This window comes from Argiope bruennichi, chromosome 11 (genome assembly GCF_947563725.1).
Source record: "Argiope bruennichi chromosome 11, qqArgBrue1.1, whole genome shotgun sequence".
NCBI classification, from domain to species: domain Eukaryota; kingdom Metazoa; phylum Arthropoda; class Arachnida; order Araneae; family Araneidae; genus Argiope; species Argiope bruennichi.
Window position 1 is genome coordinate 34,010,558 of NC_079161.1, and position 18,425 is coordinate 34,028,982.

An 18,425-nucleotide genomic window follows, 5' to 3' on the forward strand; every position below is an offset into this window, starting at 1 on the left:
ATTGTTTGCCGCTTAGAGTTTGCAGTAAAGTGCATCTATGACACAACACCTTTTAAGCCTTTGAAAAGTGAAAAAAACTGGATTAAGAATGAATTCACTTGTAAAACTACACCACTCTTTAAGATTATTAATATTTTTTTAAAAAATGCCTTTTTTTATGAATGAATGATAAACAATCCGAAGAACTAAAAATGTCAATGAAATGTCAAATATGTAATATTAAATATAATAAACAATCTCAAATTTTATTTTTAGGATGTTGCAGTTGGACTTCGAGAACTTCTTTCTTACGAGGGAAATGTTGAAGAAGACTTCTGCATGAATTTTCAGGTAATTAAAACAAATATTTTTATTCAAAGACCTGCAAATTGTAGAAAAATCAAATGAATTATCTTTTTATAATGCTTTGTTTCAAGTAGAATCAGGTGACAATACGACCAGAATAGAAAACAATAGAAGAATCAGACAAGACATTCATGCCAAAGTTACCCTTTAAATATCCGTTAATATTAATTTTATCTACGAAAGTTTCAATGATTTTTGAGATATTAATTAGAACTATTGTCAAGAAATTTATCAACTACTATTATCAAGCAACTATTATCAAATTTTTTTTTTATCATTGGAGGTATTTGAAAGTAATATCAATACGAGAAATAAGATAAAATTACTTAAACGTTTAAGAAGTTACCTAAAAATATACCATAGCATAAAGAATTCTTAATGATTTACATCAGCTTTTCGAAAAACGAAAGAAATTACCTTGATTGGTAATTTTACATAAGGAGCCATCTTATAAAGACTGATGATGATAAATTTATTCTGATAATATTTGCAAACTTTAAGTTAATTTTAATTTCAAAAACTTGTAGTATGACAGGCTTTTCTATAGCATTGAATGAAGTAGAACAAGCATGCCAAACTTGCCACTTATATAAATTTAAATTTTACTTATCAGATTAATTATTTTATAAATTCATCATCGTTTAATTCAATTTAAATTCTTGTATAACGTATTATTCTGTGATTTTCATTGATTCGGAAAAGCATGAAAGTTAACTAGATCCCCACAAACAAGTTAAAAGTGTAAGTGGGCCATATAGAATTTTATATAAAGATGAATGGTTTGTCCAAATTATAATAAAACAAATCAGTTAAAATAAATCACAACCAAACAAATTTGACATCCATTTCATTTGTTTATTCACACTATTGCCATTTACATAAAACATAAATCTTCTTTTACGTTACAAAAATCATTTCAATATAAGTTGAGTTGTTTCATTTAATATTATAAACTTTTTAGAAACTTTTGAATTATTTTTGTTTAAATATATATATTTTTTAATTACGCCTCGTGGCAATGATATGAATTATATATTTGTAATAGATATATTTGTTAAAGTCGCGACAATGAAACTACTTCTAAAGTCGCATCCTGGAAAAGAACAAGAAAAATAGTGAAATCGGTGTTTTTTGGCAGGGCATCACTTATACTTTTTCCTATTCGAGGAAATAGTGTTCTGAGAGAAATTTTTTGTTACTTACACATTAAATGCTACTGATTCTGACACACCGAAACGTTCGTTTTTATTGTGTGCCTGTACCCCAGTCAATAAGTGCTTTAACCCTTTAAAGGGCCATTTTTTTCTGGTAATATTATGTTAAAATATTTTCAGGCTTGAAATTAGAATAAGAAAAGGGATTCATTTAGCTTATTAGATAAATTTAATTTGATTCATTAATTAATTTGGTGAATTAATAATTAAGTAACAAATCAAGACACATCATTTTGTGTGAAATAAAGAACTGAAGCATCTAAGTTTCTGTCTTTCTAAAAAAATTTGTCAGAACTTATGCCAACCTACATAATTTCATACAAAGATTGATAAATTTGGTGGTAAACATACTTCCCACGGCCCTAAAAAGGGTTAAAGCACGAAAACAATTTCATACACTCATTTTGGAATGTTGCCAAAATTCCTAGACGAATACTAAAATTCATGCACCGTGAACTTCAATCCCAATAATCCAGGAGGGAGTCACAGAATAATTAGGATTTTAACAATGGCATAGAGTTTAAATACAATACAAAAAAAGCATAAAAGTTTCCTAATATGAAAAAAGACTGCAAGATTCTTCATATGCTACTCCTTGAACACTTTGCATGATGTTTAATGGATGATTTGATTCATTAAACGCAAACCGTTGCGTATCCATATACTATTTTTATCGTAATCGTTTTAATTATCTGCTCACAAAATAATAACCTGTATCTGGAAACGTGTTCATGTACTCATAAAAATAAATGAAATGGTTGTTTTTTCAAACTGAGCTTTAAGAATTTCTTTGCGTTGATAATCGGCAAATTTCGCTTATTATTATTTTAAAATTTGGCCTCGTAATTTCGCCTATTATTGTTTTAAAATTAGGTCTCGCAATTTCGCCTATTATGGTTTTAAAATTAGGCCTCGTAATTTCGCCTATTATTGTTTTAAAATTAGGCCTCGCAATTTCGCCTATTATTGTTTTAAAATTAGGCCTCGTAATTTCGCCTATTATTGTTTTAAAATTAGGCCTCGTAATTTCGCCTATTATTGTTTTAAAATTAGGCCTCGTTTGCGAAACGAAAAACTGACTAACGCTGCAACATCAAAATATTTGCATTTGATTCGTTACTTAAACTGTCAACCTAGTTCGGAGATTCTATTTCAGTTTACAGTTAGAAACTTCATCACCAATTAACCACTTTTGTGTACTAATAACATTCATGGGCAGGAAAAGAGGATAGTATACATAGGTCTTTAAATTAATGTAGTTTGAACGGAGCGAAACAATACAGTGGAACATCGCATGAGCATACTTTGTTTCCGAATCTTACTCGTAAAGCAAAACAATCGTTAAGCGAAACATTTCTTTTCCCACAGGAATCCGTGTGATGTGGGACAATGCGTTCTTCCATAGAAAAAAAATACTTAAACAAATGTATAATAAGGAAATTTAATATTTTAAATATATAAACAAGAAATTTTACTAAGGACATTTGAGTTTTACTTTAAATAAAATAAAATTATTCAAATGAAAAATTGGACGTATGTCTAAGTAAAATTGGATGCAACTGTTAAGTGAATGTTTGCATGTAAATACAACTAAGTAAGTGAATATAAGTGCATTATTCAAATAAAAACTGATTATAAGTAAGTGTAAGTGCAAAATCACTTAAAATATAACTGTTAAATTTTATTTCTCAAAAAGCGACTGTTATGATTCAGAAAAATGGAAATACAATTACATGTGTATCGGTTCATACACATATATAATATAAAATCATATTTTTAATAACCTTTCTTTCTTATATATCAAAATAAGATGCATTATTTAGTATATAATTAAACTCACTATCAGTATGTAAACTTGATATATAAAATTTTAAATTAATGATTTTTTTTTTTTGGCCTGTCATTCTATTTTAGAGTTGAAAACTTATATGCTAAGTATTGCGAATGTGATGTTTAGAAGAATTACGGAAAATATTTATTTCGACTCGCAAAATAAAGTAAAGTGTTCTGTGAAGAGCTCGATGGATAAAATATTCAATTTATTTTATTTTCAGGTGTCTGTTGAAGAATTCGGCGGTGTGAAAACTCACGTGTTGAAGGCGGATGGGGAAAATATTCCTGTAACAAATGAAAACAGGCAAGGTATCTAGGGATGTTACTTCTTTTTAAAGTTTAACGTTGATTTTATATCAATTTTACTCTATTGTCTCTAGGAGTATAACGTTTAACTTTGCATTAACTTGGCATTAATTTTCTTATTACTATAAAAGGTTCAGGGCTATATAAAGCTTCTGTATATCAAGAAGACAGAGAAAACATGATTACAAGTCAAAAAGCAAATCGAATTATATGGAAGTACATAATAAATTTAATCATCAAAACAAGAAAGTTTTATTTTGCATTCAACATTCAAACGCCAAGAAAGTTTAATATAAAAATATTTTCGACATTTTATTTTTCAGAATATGTACAGTTGTATACGGAGCTTATTCTAAACAAGGCCATATATCAACCTTTCAAAGCGTTTTATCTCGGATTTCACAGCGTATGTGCATCAAACGCTCTTATTGTAAGTATCTCTTCACTTTCGCATCTAAGCTCTAAGATTAAATTATAAAAGAGATGCATTTTATATCGGTCACTTAATCATCGAATTAATAATGATTACTTGCTAATTGCAATGGGAAATATTTTTGGATCTTTTAAATTCTAATTAATGTGTCTTTACAATGTTACTAAAGCCAAAATGGGCTGTCAAGTAGGAACTGTTAGAATTTTATCTACTTATATTTAAATTGCCTCTAAAGAATAAAGAATAATAAGCGTTATACAGGGGGTTGCCGAATTCGACCGACACATTCAGAGGGGTGATAGTAGGTTTCAAGAGGATAAAGAATCCCCATACAACATGGTGTCCCAAACGTCGTTTAGGGGTGAAAATTGCAAAAATATGGGGAGTCAGCAAACCTTTGGAAACTATAAAAAATTAATAAAAAAATAACAAATGGTGTTTCAACCATGAATTTTTTTAAAGTGTATGCACATTTTTAAAGGCTATTTTTCATGTAAGTAACATGCTGGTTTGTTGAACCAGGGGGTCATAAATTATTGAAAACGAAAAAGTAGTTTAGAACTCTAAGTTGCAAAAATATTAAAACTTTAAGAAAAATAAAAGCTTGAAAATATAAGGAATTTTATACTCTTTAATTTGATATAAGTCTGTAGTGTGAAAACTGAGGAAGTTTTAAGATATTCAAGAAAAAATAGAATGTTTGCCGGGAAACATCGCTGCAACATCGGCACCGATGTTTACAGAAGGTGCTGCAAAATTCTATCGAAAAATTCTGAGGAGTAATAGTAGGCAACAAGGCGATAAGAATTTTCAAAGAAATATAAAGTCTCAAATGACGTTGAAAATTTATTTGCTGGAATACAGATACAGCATACATTTTACAGCACAGACATTTTAACATAAGAAAGGAGACGATGAGAAACTTTTATAAAAATTGCTCAATGTTTAAGGCGCGAAGGGGTCCCACATTTGACCTCGTTATTTTGAAGGATCCTGTCTCCCGCAACCGTCTATTAATATTTGCAAAGGTGCTGTGGTGTGGACAACGCCTACTTGGATATTGCTATTGGTATATTCTTTGTGCTAGCCGTCCATTACCATCCGCTCGGTCGTAAATTAAATGCATATCCGCATATTCGGCATTTGTGAAATTTGACATGTTGTTTGCGAATGAAACTTATCGACTATTAATTCTGAATTCGCTGAAACATCGTTATCGATGTTGCAGCGATGTTTCCTGGCAAACATTTTAGTTTTTCGTGAATATCTTAAAATCTCCTCAGTTTTCACACTACAGACTTATATCAAATCAAAGAGAGTAAAATTCCTTATATTTTCAAGCTTCTATTTTTCTTAAAGTTTTAATATTTTTGCTGATAAGGGTGCTAAACCACTTTTTTGTTTTCAATAATTTACGACTCCCTTGTTTCATCAAATCAGCATGTTACTTACATGAAAATAGCCTTTACGCATGTGCTTTCACTTAAAAAAAATTCATAGTTGAAACACCTTTTTTTTATTTTTTATTAATTTTTAACAGTTTCCAAAAGTTTGTCGACTTCTTATATTTTCGCAATTTCACCCCCTAAATGTCGTTTGGGACCCCATGCTGTATGGGGATTCTTTATCCACCTGATGCCTACTATCACCTCTTTGAATGTGTCGGTCGAATTCGGCAACACCCTGTATATTGAAGTCCCACTCGATTGTTTTGCGTTTTTTGCATGTGTATAATTTTTTGAAGTCCTAAACCAAAAATAGTGGTAGTTACTGATAAAGTCTTAATTTCGTGACAAATGTATCTAAAGAAAATATCACATATTAGAGGTCAGTTTCAAAATTGCATTTCACTTCATCGGTCATGATGCTAAAAAATTTTTAGTTACAAAGTATCAAAAGACAAATTTATGAGTTGTTGAAAACAATAACAACCAGTTAGATTTTCTCTCTACAGACAATAAAAGACTACAGACCAAGCCGTTTAACTGGAATTCTCGAATTTGTTAAATATTTAATTTGGAGTAAAGAAATACTTTTTAAAGTTTCCATAATTTAATTTAATTGCGATTATGACATCATTCCGGAATCATGTCCAAAAAAAAAAACTTTTTACACCATTTTAAAATCCTAAAAAGTTATACCAATATAATCACCATCCAATTTCTGAATCGTGTCAATTTAAAAAAAATGTTTTTTCATAGTTTCAAATGCTAATGCAATAGTTGTAATTAGCCAATTTATTTTATAAAACGCATTTACTAAATGGGATATATTTGTTTTTAGAAAGGCTTATTACGCTCGTACTTATTCTAAGATATCACTAATTCCCAAATCGTATTCCAAACTAGCTCATTGTCTGAAGTTTTACCGAATTTTTATTCGTTCATTTATTTAAAATTAAATCGATCCATGTCATGTTGGTACTGTTGCATGTAATACAGTTAACTTAAGCATCAATTTTTCTTTAGTTTATTTTTTCACCAATGGGTGGCGTACACGTATCATGTTAATTCGAAAAAGTACTAAAATTAATCTGAAAGGAAAGGAAAAAAAGTGAAAGAAACTTAAAAGTGGCCCCATATACAAAATGTATACATACTTTCGGAAAAATATACACCAAATAGAATAATAGATGCAGTCAATATGGAATGGAACACTAAAAATAAGGGGTGGATCCTTGCACAGCCCACCTCTTGGCGTCTTTTTGAATTCTCGCCAAACGAGTGGCAATAACGTCGCCAATGTGGCAACCAATGTGTACACGGATTATGGAGAACTGTCTAGAATCTTATAGAATCTTAAATTTTTTAATTATTATTAATTAATTATTATTATTATTATATATTATTATTATATTATATTATAGATTATTATTATTATTATAGTATTAATTATAATTATAAATTATTTTTAAAAATTTGAAAAATTTTATTAATTATTTAAAAAATTTAAATTTTAAAAAAATATTATTATTATATCTGGCCTTTAAGTATCGTTTTTCAGTTGAAAATTAATATTAATAAGAAATATTCTATTAGTAGTCAACTTGGCGAGATTTCAAATAAGTCGCCAAGAGTGGGCCCATCTAGGATTTTACCAAAGTAAGCATATGATCTTTATTTTCATAGTCATTCGAAGATTAATCATGTCAACTAATCCCACGATATTCCAGATAGCACGTAGGTGAGATTAAATAGTTGTCCATAATACAATATGAACGTGAGAACTAGGATTTAATCCTAATGAAATAGGGTTATGTAAACCAGCTGCAGGAAGTGACTCCCCTGCATTAATAAATTGGGAAAGATAGTTAATTAAAGATACTTGTGATACGTACTAAACCAAACAGTACTAAATGTCGAGGAATTTTACTCAATATTAATTTTTTTAGATGCTTCGTCCTGAAGAAGTGGAAATGCTTGTTTGCGGTTGTCCAACTCTCGATATGGACGAGTTAAGGAAAGTCACCGTGTATGATGGCTTCCACGAAGAAGAGCCCATCATTAAGTAAATTTCTGATGATATTTTTTATAAGCTGTAAGGAAGGGTATGCATGATGTAAAAATCGTTTGAAACTGTTTCCACGAAGTCACTTCTTGGCCAGTGGATGCTCATTAATAAAGATTTTCACAAAATTTTATTTTACTTTTTCTTAATTAAAAGTTAAATTTAAAATTTTGATTAAAAGTCAATCAAAAAGGTTAAACAGCTTTTCCGTCTTCATCAGCACTTGCTACATTGAGAACACAAGATAAATATGAAAAGTCAGTAACATGAAAAAAAAAGTTTCTGTTCGACATATCTTCCTGTAACTTGAGTAGTTATTCATAAGCAATTGCTTCTTCTTCCGTTGACCCAATGTCTAATGTAAAATATAGTCAGCAACAAGTTGCATAATAGCATTGACTACCACTTGGTTTTTGAAATATCTACAAGCATATTGTTACTTCTCAAACATAGTAGGCGAGTCTATTCTTTTGCTCTGTAAATGGGAAAACACATATACTCTGTGGTGAGGAGTGTCGACGAAAGAGGCAAAACAATACTGGATTACGATACTAAACTTTTATGCTGCTGTAATGACACAATAGAGGGAAAAGGAAGGGCTTTGTTCTGGTATTGTTCATATGGAAACAAAACAAACCATTTGAGAGTAATAATGAATGTTAAAATATTATGCGTCTAAAACGTTCAAAAAGGATTATCTGCATATCGTACAAACTTTAAAATTCAGTAAGACAATATGTCATGAACAGATTTCTCATGGAAAAATAATAGGATAAACAAAATTTAGTTAATATACAATCAGGAAATTCTGTTTCCATTCTTAGATGTACATGGTTTTGATAATAAGTGGTCTTAGGAAAAAAAATCGATTTATTGCAATCATCCTTTCATGTAAGCTATCTGTACAATAAAAATGTAGATTTATTTAGAAATTTACTTGTTTTATTAATTTTATTTTATTCATCTAGTTTTTGGAAGTGAAATAGTATTTTTTCTGTGTGTTCATTATTTTTTATTTACTGATCTCTACAAACTTAAACTGTGATAATTGTTGTTTATTTATTTTTTTAACTATTTAGTTTTCACAACGTTAATTTTTAAGTAATTTCTTTCAGAGAGTTTTGGGAAATTCTGAAAAGTTATAGCCCTGATTTGCAAAAACAGTTCCTAAGATTTACAACTGGAAGTGACAGAGTTCCTGTTGGAGGAATGGGAGAGATGACATTTAAAATCTCTGCCCTTAATCACAATACTGATATGTAAGTATTGTATCACCAGCAAAACAGAATTATTCTTGCAGTGTATATAATCAATGCCATAATCGTGGATTGCAGTGTACTTTTATGAAACTGTTCGATTTATGTAAATAAAATCAATGAAAGTTGATTTATTCATAATATCTTGCATTTCGTAGACTGAAGTTTGACTTTAGTTTGTCTTCAAACTAATCAAAAATTTTTAGGTGCAAATTTTCATTCAAAACAATAAAGGCCTGTCTTAAAAGAAAGCTACAGTACACTCCTGAGTATCTGGCCTAATGTGATGAAAGAACAGGCCGGATAATAAAAAATCCGGATAGGCCAGAGTTCTATGAACTCTTTTCTTGGCCAACTAATATCTGAAGACAAAATTTTTATACAATGACTCACTGTTAAAATACGTATTTTCTCACTTCTTATTGAGTACCAGGTCTTCCCTTTATTTCAAGCCACGTAGAATGTGAACGCGGCAGCTTCCCGGTGAATCATAGAAGCAGTTGCCGGTAACGTGTCGAATTAAAATAGATGGCTCTATACTGATAGTTTATATACTGTACTACACGTTTCAAGAATTTATTAGAGAAAAAGTAGGTTAAAGGATATAAACCATTCACATTTTAACATAAATTTTGTAACCTTCACTGTGGTACACTAAAAAAAAATATTATGCATACCCCAAGAACAATTTACGAGTACTGTACAGGTATAATCAGGAACACCGGCAACAAGTGAGGTCCGTTACACACTTATGAAGCAATAAACAATGAGCAAAACGCTACTCTTTTCTTGTCACAACTTGCATTTTGCAGATGACACGTTGGAGGAACGTAGCATTACTTAGCATTTCTTCTAATTCCTTCTAATTCTTCCATTCCTTCTTTCCATTAGCATCCCTTCTAATTCCTTGGCAATGTTGTCAATGCAACGCCTTGCTTTTATTTAATTATGATAAACGAAAACTAGGCTGGATAGTCGCGAACTGGATACTAGCGAGTGTACTGTATTTGAAATTCAGCACATATGCGTAGGAGCGTTTCATGATAGTTTTCTGGGCCCCCTTCTTTATTTTATTTCAGTTCATGAATTTTCTAAATGCCTTCCTACTTGCCTCTATTCAGATGATACAGCTGTTTTGGGATTAGGAAATATAGAAACATTTGTTCTAATAATATTACAAAAGGTTTTAAATCGTATTGAAAAATTGTTAGAATTTTCAAAATTTTTGAGAAATCTGATAAAATCAAGGCTTTCTTTTTCATTTTTTTTCTAAAAAAGTCATAATAGATGAATTATAAACTCTCTTATTTTGTTTGGAAATCCTATTAAAAAGCATCTCGCATTAAATGTCTTAGTATGGAACTGGACAATAAGCTCATATTTTCAGTGCATATATTATATACCGAAAAAAAAAGTTTTGTAAAAAGAATTTATTTCAATTTACCTTTGATAGATAAGTATTCCATATTGTCAATAAAAAAGAAGGTGCTTCTATATTTATCAGGCCAAATGTTCACTCATGTACCTCCTGTCTGGGGGATGATAACAGCTACAAGAAACACGTAATTCAAATTTAATCTCATTACAAATATGCCCTAGTTCATCAGAAGACTAAGAACTATTCGTTTAGGACTAAGAACGTGGCGTCCCTCACCGAATAGACACACTACCAGCATTTGCACATCCGCCGTGTTTTCCCATATGCAAACTCTCATAGAGAAAATACAAATATTCCATGAGCTTAGCGGTGTAAATAACCGGAGCCGGAACTCACGGTAATTAGGAGTTGGGCTATGCTACAGTTGTTGCTCGCCATGCTAGTACAATATTATAAATATTTACGTCTTAGTAAATTATTAGTGGTAGATAAACTCTTGTATTTTTTTTCACCCCTAAAAGAATAATGAAAGACAATGACCATAGAACAAAGTTGTTCTGCACACTTTTTAGATTATCGAATTTGCTCATTCATTGTCACTTCCTATTTGCTCACAGCAATGCTAATTACAATTTCCTTTACAAAACGACTAAATGGTTCATTCCACCCAGATCATCATGATAAACTTTTTTCTATGAAATCTGTTACTGGCGTTGTTAAAATCCTTATATTCACGATAAATGTAAGTATTTTGTATAATTTCTTGTCTTTTTTTTTTCTTGTCTGATATCTTCCACTCTCTCCCCCTTCTTTTTATTCATCTCCTATGGAACTTATGCGTTTCTGCTGTGTTTGCTTATAGCAGTAAAAGCTGTAACTGAAATTAATCAAAAGTGCATTGCACTAACCTCATGAACATAAACTATTTCTATCATTATCTCGCAATAATAATTCGAATTCTATATAATGAAACATCGTGTGATGATAGATGCACAATAATTTATGAGAAATAATGTCATACCCACCAAACAAAAATCTGAAGCATTTGAAAATTTCATATAAAAACCTTCTAGATTATCCAAGTGAAGAACAGCCCAATCGCTCATGAAACTGTTCAGCCTTCTTTGCACACAGACAAGAATTGAAAACAGAATGGAATTAAAATTTTAAGTAAAAACTGCTTTTTTGTAAATTTATTTCTGAAATGTTATCCTGCCTATTTCATATTAAATTTATTACACTGCACAAGTGGCATTTGCTTTCTTATTACTTGCATAAATTTTCAAAATTATTTATTAAAGGAATTATTTATAGTATTTATTAATTATTTATAGTATTAATTATTTTTAATTATTTGTAGTATTCTGTACGAAAACACAAAGAACTATATTTACCACTAAAACTTATTACACTGTTGTAAATTCTATAATTATAGAGCAAGTTAACAAATTTCATAATTCTTTGTTTATTCTTTTAATTTCTGTCATAATTTTAACAAGTACTTTTTGCCGAATAGTACTATCAATGATTTTTTGAACGTTTTTGTAAAAATATTTAACACGCGTTACAGCCCAGGTGAAAATTTAATAAATAATTTTTAATAAATATGACAATGTGACGAATATTTATTCCGTCACTCATTTGGATCATCACTCATTCTGCTAAATCGTCAAACTAAACAGGATACAGCTGGTATCGCATTCCTTCATATAATGACTTGGTAAAATGGTAGTTTAGTGTGCCCTTTGCTGCGTCAAGGATGCCACGTCGCCAATAAAGGTGGGGGACAAAATAAACAATTTTGCAAACAGTTACAGTTATCACTTGCTGCATTAAAATGATGATCTTTACTGATAAGCATAGTTTTTTCCCGAGACTTTTATTTATTTATTTATTACTTTTAGGATCACTATCGCTGCTTATCTTAACAATTTTGAAATAAAGAAGGTTTGCAAACCGGCTGCGCCGGTCTGTTGTGTAGAGAGAAAAATTTAGAGCAAGCAATACCTTAGGCATCTGAAGAAGGCACCGGGCAAAATTTTTTTACTTAAAAAAACACATCCTACGGCTTTGCTAGCAGCGGGAGCGGGAACATAGTATGATTTCGCTAGCTGTTTTTGACGAATATTATGTTTTTATTTTAAAATTGAACTTTGTATGTATTTTACTGGAAAATCTTATTTATTGGACTACTAATTCATCTGTTTTTAAATATCTCACCCCACACTCATTGTATAATAGATTCATACCATTCACTTTATTTTAATGATATATATTTTTAATCAATGACATTTACATGGAAGTTTTTTAGAATATTTTATAGGTTTTTACATATTTACACGCCGCTCTCCACAAGTAACAACATTTATTTTCATCAAGATAAATAGTTTAATCGCAACTGTCTAGGTCAGTAAAATGAGATAGCTACGAGGCAGCACCACACTAATTGATCTCCCCTCTTTTTTTATAGGTTTTTATCTTTTAAGTTTTTATTTTGGGAATATTTTAATCTTCTGTATGGGTTTTTAAAGTACGTTTTCTATTTAGTGTGTTTTGTCCTGTCCACTTTTGATGTGTTTCTATGTGATTTTAATGTGTGTTGTCCATTTTGATGTGTTTTTCGTATTTTTGTGTGTTGCGTTTTGCAGTTGTAATGTCAACAGTGTGCATGGCCGTGTTGGAGAAGTTGATGCCTGGATCCCACCCTCTGACTGGACTTCGTCTCAGTCTGCCATCTTTTTCAAAGTCCATCGGGACACGGGACAGTAAAATTTTTTAAAAAATAGGCCCCCCGGTTTGGCTACTACTGCCGACCGGGTGGCGGGTTGGATATTAATTAAATTATATTAATAATTAATAAATTAGAAAAAATTACACTTATACCTGCAGTTTGGGATCCCCGACTCCTTGCTGGTTCGGTCCCCTTCCACACCTAGAAAAAAAAGATCAAAAACAGTAAGAATAATATAAACCCGGGGTTCCGATGGTACGATGAAATGTAATGAGATGAAATTAGGGGGGAGGAAATAATTAATAACGTAATAAAAAAATCAAACAATACAATACCTCTCTTCTTATCCACCTAATAGAAACATCAAACATATTAAAAACAGTATAAAATAATATTATTAATCAAACAACCTAAGTAAACTTAATTGCAATACTTAAAATATCACTCATTCATTTATCCATCCATCTGGTTAGTAAAAGAGCCCGATGGGCCTTCCTCCTCCTCCACTGCCCATGTGCATAAAAGTGTTAGTAACTGTTGTTAGTCTATTTGAGCTATAAATTTGCTTTTGCTTTGTCAGTTCTGCTATTGCTGTGTCAGTTCTGCTTTTATTTTTCTTTTGTCAGTTCTGCTTTTATTTTATTTTGTCGGTTCTGCTTTTATTTTTCTTTTGTCAGTTCTGCTTTTTTGTTTTGCCAGTTTTGCTTTTTGTGTTCGTCAGTTCTGCTGGCCCCGACAGGGCAATTGTCTAATCTCCCCAATTGATGGGTAGAGCCATGTGAATTACCAAGAACCACTATATGTTAATCAGTTCATGTAATTAAATACTGCCCATGTCGGGGCAATGTTTGTAATTTTCTTTGAACCAAATAAATCTGTCCGTTGAGCTGGTTTGGCCCGCGGGATCTCCGGTGGGCTGGGGTGGATCTTCCCGTTTCCCCTCTGGTGGTTTTACACCCATTTTGGGTAAACTGGGGGACTCGTGGGTATCCACTTTCCACTCCTAATAAGTTTTATATTTCCTGTTATTTTCATTTTAGAATTTGCGTTGCATTTTATTCCAGCTTGAAATCTGTCAACCCTGTTTTGATTTAAGTAGAATATGTTTTGCTTGCTTCAAGTACAGAATTTTGTACGATACGTTATTTTGACCTTTTTGATGTACGGATCGTTTGATCAATTTCAGTCTACTTCATCTGTAAATACTCTGATACGTTTCTATCATCATTATGTAAATAGCCTCATCAAATTCCGATTACGAAAACGAAAGTGGTATTCCAAGTCATAACACTAGCACATTGAGTATATGGACTATGTGAAGAACAGGAACAGTAAATAATCAAAGAAACAACAGAGGAAGAAGCAATCAAAACATTCTCCATGCAAAGCATCCTTTTCCCAACTTCATCTACTCGTAATCTATATATATATATATATATATATATATATATATATATATATATATATATATATATATATATTCCCCTCACCCTTCATCCATTTTGAAGGATTGCAGAGGATTTTTAAAGTAAGAATTTAGACGATTTCTTCAAGCGCATGCCGCCAGTTAAGAATGGCAAAAGAATAAACATTTTCTGTTCGTATTCACATTAAAAATAGCATTGCAGTATCTTATTTGCAGTAAAAAAACTTTTAATTATAATACAAAACTAAACTAAATCTTTAGTCGATATTTTATTTTTTATTTAACATTTTTGATAAAATAGTTGTAGTTCATTTACAACTCAACCATTGTAAAAAGTAGTAAACAAAATAGCATTTGGGTTACTGTAAGATCGTTTCGTCGGGTTCTTATATTGGCGACAAACGCGGGGACACACTAAAGTACAATTCAACCAATGATTTTAAGACAGTCAGCTTAAAATCAATGAAAAGAAGAAATGGAATTAAAATTCTCTAAACCTTAGCACTTAGATACGTATACTTATTTTTTTATTAAAAATCGAAATTCAGTAAGTGGATTTAGAAGGCATATATTTTGCATACTTAATTGCTTGCCTAACAAAGCATTTAAAATTAGCTACTAATCACAGCAACTAATTAGTATATGAATATCATGAGATATAGGTTGGAACACCAAGCTTCCTTTAAAAGTCTGTTTTGAAACATTGTTATTTAACAACCATTTCGAGTGACGAGTATCATTCTTGAATAATGTGTATCCGTTACCTGCTGTATAAAATATGTTTTAAAAATCAGCTGTTTATCAAAATCTTGTTTTTGTTGACAAATTCAAAATTCTTTTTACTTCTAGGTTGCCCATTTCTCACACCTGTTTCAATCAGCTAGTACTCCCGAGGTACAAGAACAGGGATATTTTGAGAGAAAAATTAACGATCGCCATTTCCAATGCTGAAGGATTTGGGCTGGAATAAGCGCCCTCTGTTGTTGCATCCTGTACTACTGAGATAAAAATAGAGATTTAAGAAATCGATTTTTTTTAAAAATCGGATATGAGATAAATAAACTTTCTACTGGAATGCAAAGTAAGCAACTGGAGCTGAATAGATTGCTGAACATTTGGGATAGCCTTTCGGAACGAAAGTTACTATGAACAAAAATATACTGTACATATATGCTATCTAAAAATTCAATAAAGAGTAAAAACTGTGAAATTTAATTTGTTTATCTGTAAAAAAGCAGCTTCATTTAAAGTAGGGGAAAAGATTCTTATTCTAAATGAATTGTAAGGCATTTGTTATTTTCATTATAAATTTACGTTTCAAAATACAGCAAAACATTAAATTAATTTGTTTTTAAACTTTATGCTTTGTATGAATGCGAATTTTTGTACTTTAATTTGAAAAAATGCAATTACGCATTTCTAAAAGACATGATCAAATATTCTTTATAAATTTAAATGAAAATTTATTCACTCATAATAGATAAATTATGAGTGACATTATTACATTACATTCACTCATAATAGATAAATCTCAGAATGAAATGGGTAAATTCAGCGCCACCTAATGGTGGCTTTGGCAAAACGTGTGTCATTGAACTAGCTATTTAGAATACGAATGACTGGCAAGAATCAACACGCAACTGTGGTTTGACCTGGAAGTTAATTCGCAGTTTGGTGAACACATATACATTCCAATCAACAGAATATAAAATAAAAATTAGCTGGCTTTCGTTTTAATTTTTCGAAAAATGCTTTTCAATATTAAAAGAAAAGTTTGGTAACTATATTTGATTGGCATTTATAAATATATAGCAGTTTTTATCATTGTTATTTAAAATCTTTATAGCCCATGAAATATAAAGTATTTCAACTATAGAATGAATGCTTACATTTTGCTTAAAAACTCATAAATATGCATTATTTACACGTCCATAAATCAAGTTTTAAAAACTCTTCATAAAGTTTATCACTTAATCGATCATTTCTATAGTAAATCTTTCCAAGCACTTATTTATTTTTTAAAATTTTTCTATTTTAATTTTTTTTTTTTTTTTTTTTTTTTTTTTTACTTTAGGCATTTTAAAATAAATTAATTCTGCTTTCCACATAGCACCTGTTTTTCTGCACTCTCCGGAATTTCACTTATCTCAAGTCAAAACTTTTCCATCAATGCAGCTGAAGGCGCCGGCTGGCCAATGAACTGCAATGAACCTCTATAACGTTAGTAGTCATTGATCATTATATTTTAGAAGAAAGACAAAATGTGATTCATTAACAATCGCAATCCTGTAACTTAAGTAATCTAATAAGAACACTAAATATTCTACTTTTTTCAATATTTTACACCTTTCTATCAACTAATAAAATATATTTAATTTTGATAAGAAAGGAAATCACACTTTATATAAAAATCATCTGATCGTCAAATGACGATTTTGTATCACGGCGAGAGCATTGATGGAAATAATGAGGAATATTCAATTCTTAAACAAATAGGCGTACAAAGACTTTTTCAATCGTTGGCCGGAAATCTCTTTTAACATTTTAGAAGTTTACTCGGATATGGAAGTAATTTTTAAGATTCTGATATTTTACTATCCCAGCTTTGCTGTCATGTAAACATTTTACTATGTTCAATATCCGTGAATAAAATCTCTGCTTCCATTATCTACTGATTTACTCTTTTTCAAAGTAGTGCTATTTAAAAGTTGTAGCACACAAGCCAATTTTTCTCCTCAAGAAATTTTGCACCCTGTGTCATTGAATATAAGAATAAAGGCATTAGATTTAAAGAAATCGAAAACAAAATATTCTCCATTGTTGTTCTAGTTCTCAATTCTTATTCCATAATGCTCTTAGAGTCTAGAAAACTATGATCTAAATCGAACAAGAGAATATTTTCATGTATGTCATGTGATATGACGAGGTAACATATTCATCTTTAACGTCCTACTAAATAGACCACTATTTTAGAGAAAGAAAAATAAATTTTAAATATTTCTTTGTTACTGGAACAGTATACATTTGATGTTATTTAATAGCTGTATACCAGAGTTGTTGAAAAGAAGTGTGCGAATGATAAGTAAGTACTGCAGTTCGAATTCCGTGAGCAGTATAGGGCAATCATATATTTCCTACTCCGTGAACAATTATAGTGACATGATCGTTAAATTTGAAAGAAAAGATTACGGATATGTAGTGGGCATGAAACATTTTTAACCTGTAAGCATCCCGATATTTAGTAGAGCGCCTTATTACATATTTAATTCATTTTTGATTTTGATGGGATTCATCTTTAAGTAAAGATGACTAGTATTTCAAAAAGGAAGGCGTTGGCATTTGCTTAAATCTGTCGTACATATCTTCTTTCAAAACACTTCGAGATGAGGATGATAATGTTAAAGTGCTTTTGAAATCATAAGTAAAAAAATATTTAAATTAATATATTTTTTCTTTCAACATTTTTTGAACTTCCACTTTATTATTATTACGGTGCTGGGAAATTTTTAAAAAATTTATGTAAATTATCGCAGAATTCATTATCCCCTCAAAAATTTCGTAGATTTCTTGCGTATTGGTAAAAAAAATGTCAATATATATTTGTAGAAATGCATATTCCACAATTTTTTGAATAACAAATAATTTTGCTATTGTTATTTTTAAATATTTGTTCCAGATATCTGTTATTTCAATCATATTATTAATTTAAAATTATTATTTAATATTAAATATAAAATTTATTAATTGTAATTAATACTTAATTTACTAATTTAAGTAACGTGTGATTGAATTAATTTATCTATTTCAGCTTACTTCTTAAATATGATTTTTTTCAAAACTATGTATTTAATTTCTGTATTGGAGTAAACCACTTCTCGAAAAATTTGAATTAAATATAAATGTCATTTCTTTAAATTGTTTACTTTAGTTCTATATTCTACCAATAGATGGCGCCAGCTGTAAATGGAATATATGCAAAGTCAAATCACAAGCAAT

The 18,425-nt window shown here is 30.3% G+C and overlaps 1 protein-coding gene across 1 annotated transcript in view; it reads left to right on the top strand.

Moving 5' to 3' along the window:
- Positions 1 to 15,617, top strand: part of LOC129956511 (probable E3 ubiquitin-protein ligase HECTD2) — a 31,366-nt gene extending 15,749 nt beyond the window's left edge. The window contains 6 exon segments of the mRNA XM_056068431.1: positions 256 to 330; positions 3,614 to 3,701; positions 4,022 to 4,128; positions 7,523 to 7,638; positions 8,754 to 8,897; positions 15,279 to 15,617. Of these exon segments, the coding sequence (XP_055924406.1) occupies positions 256 to 330; positions 3,614 to 3,701; positions 4,022 to 4,128; positions 7,523 to 7,638; positions 8,754 to 8,897; positions 15,279 to 15,399 (651 nt within the window). The 3' untranslated portion in view covers positions 15,400 to 15,617.
- The last annotated feature ends 2,808 nt before the right edge of the window (positions 15,618 to 18,425 follow it).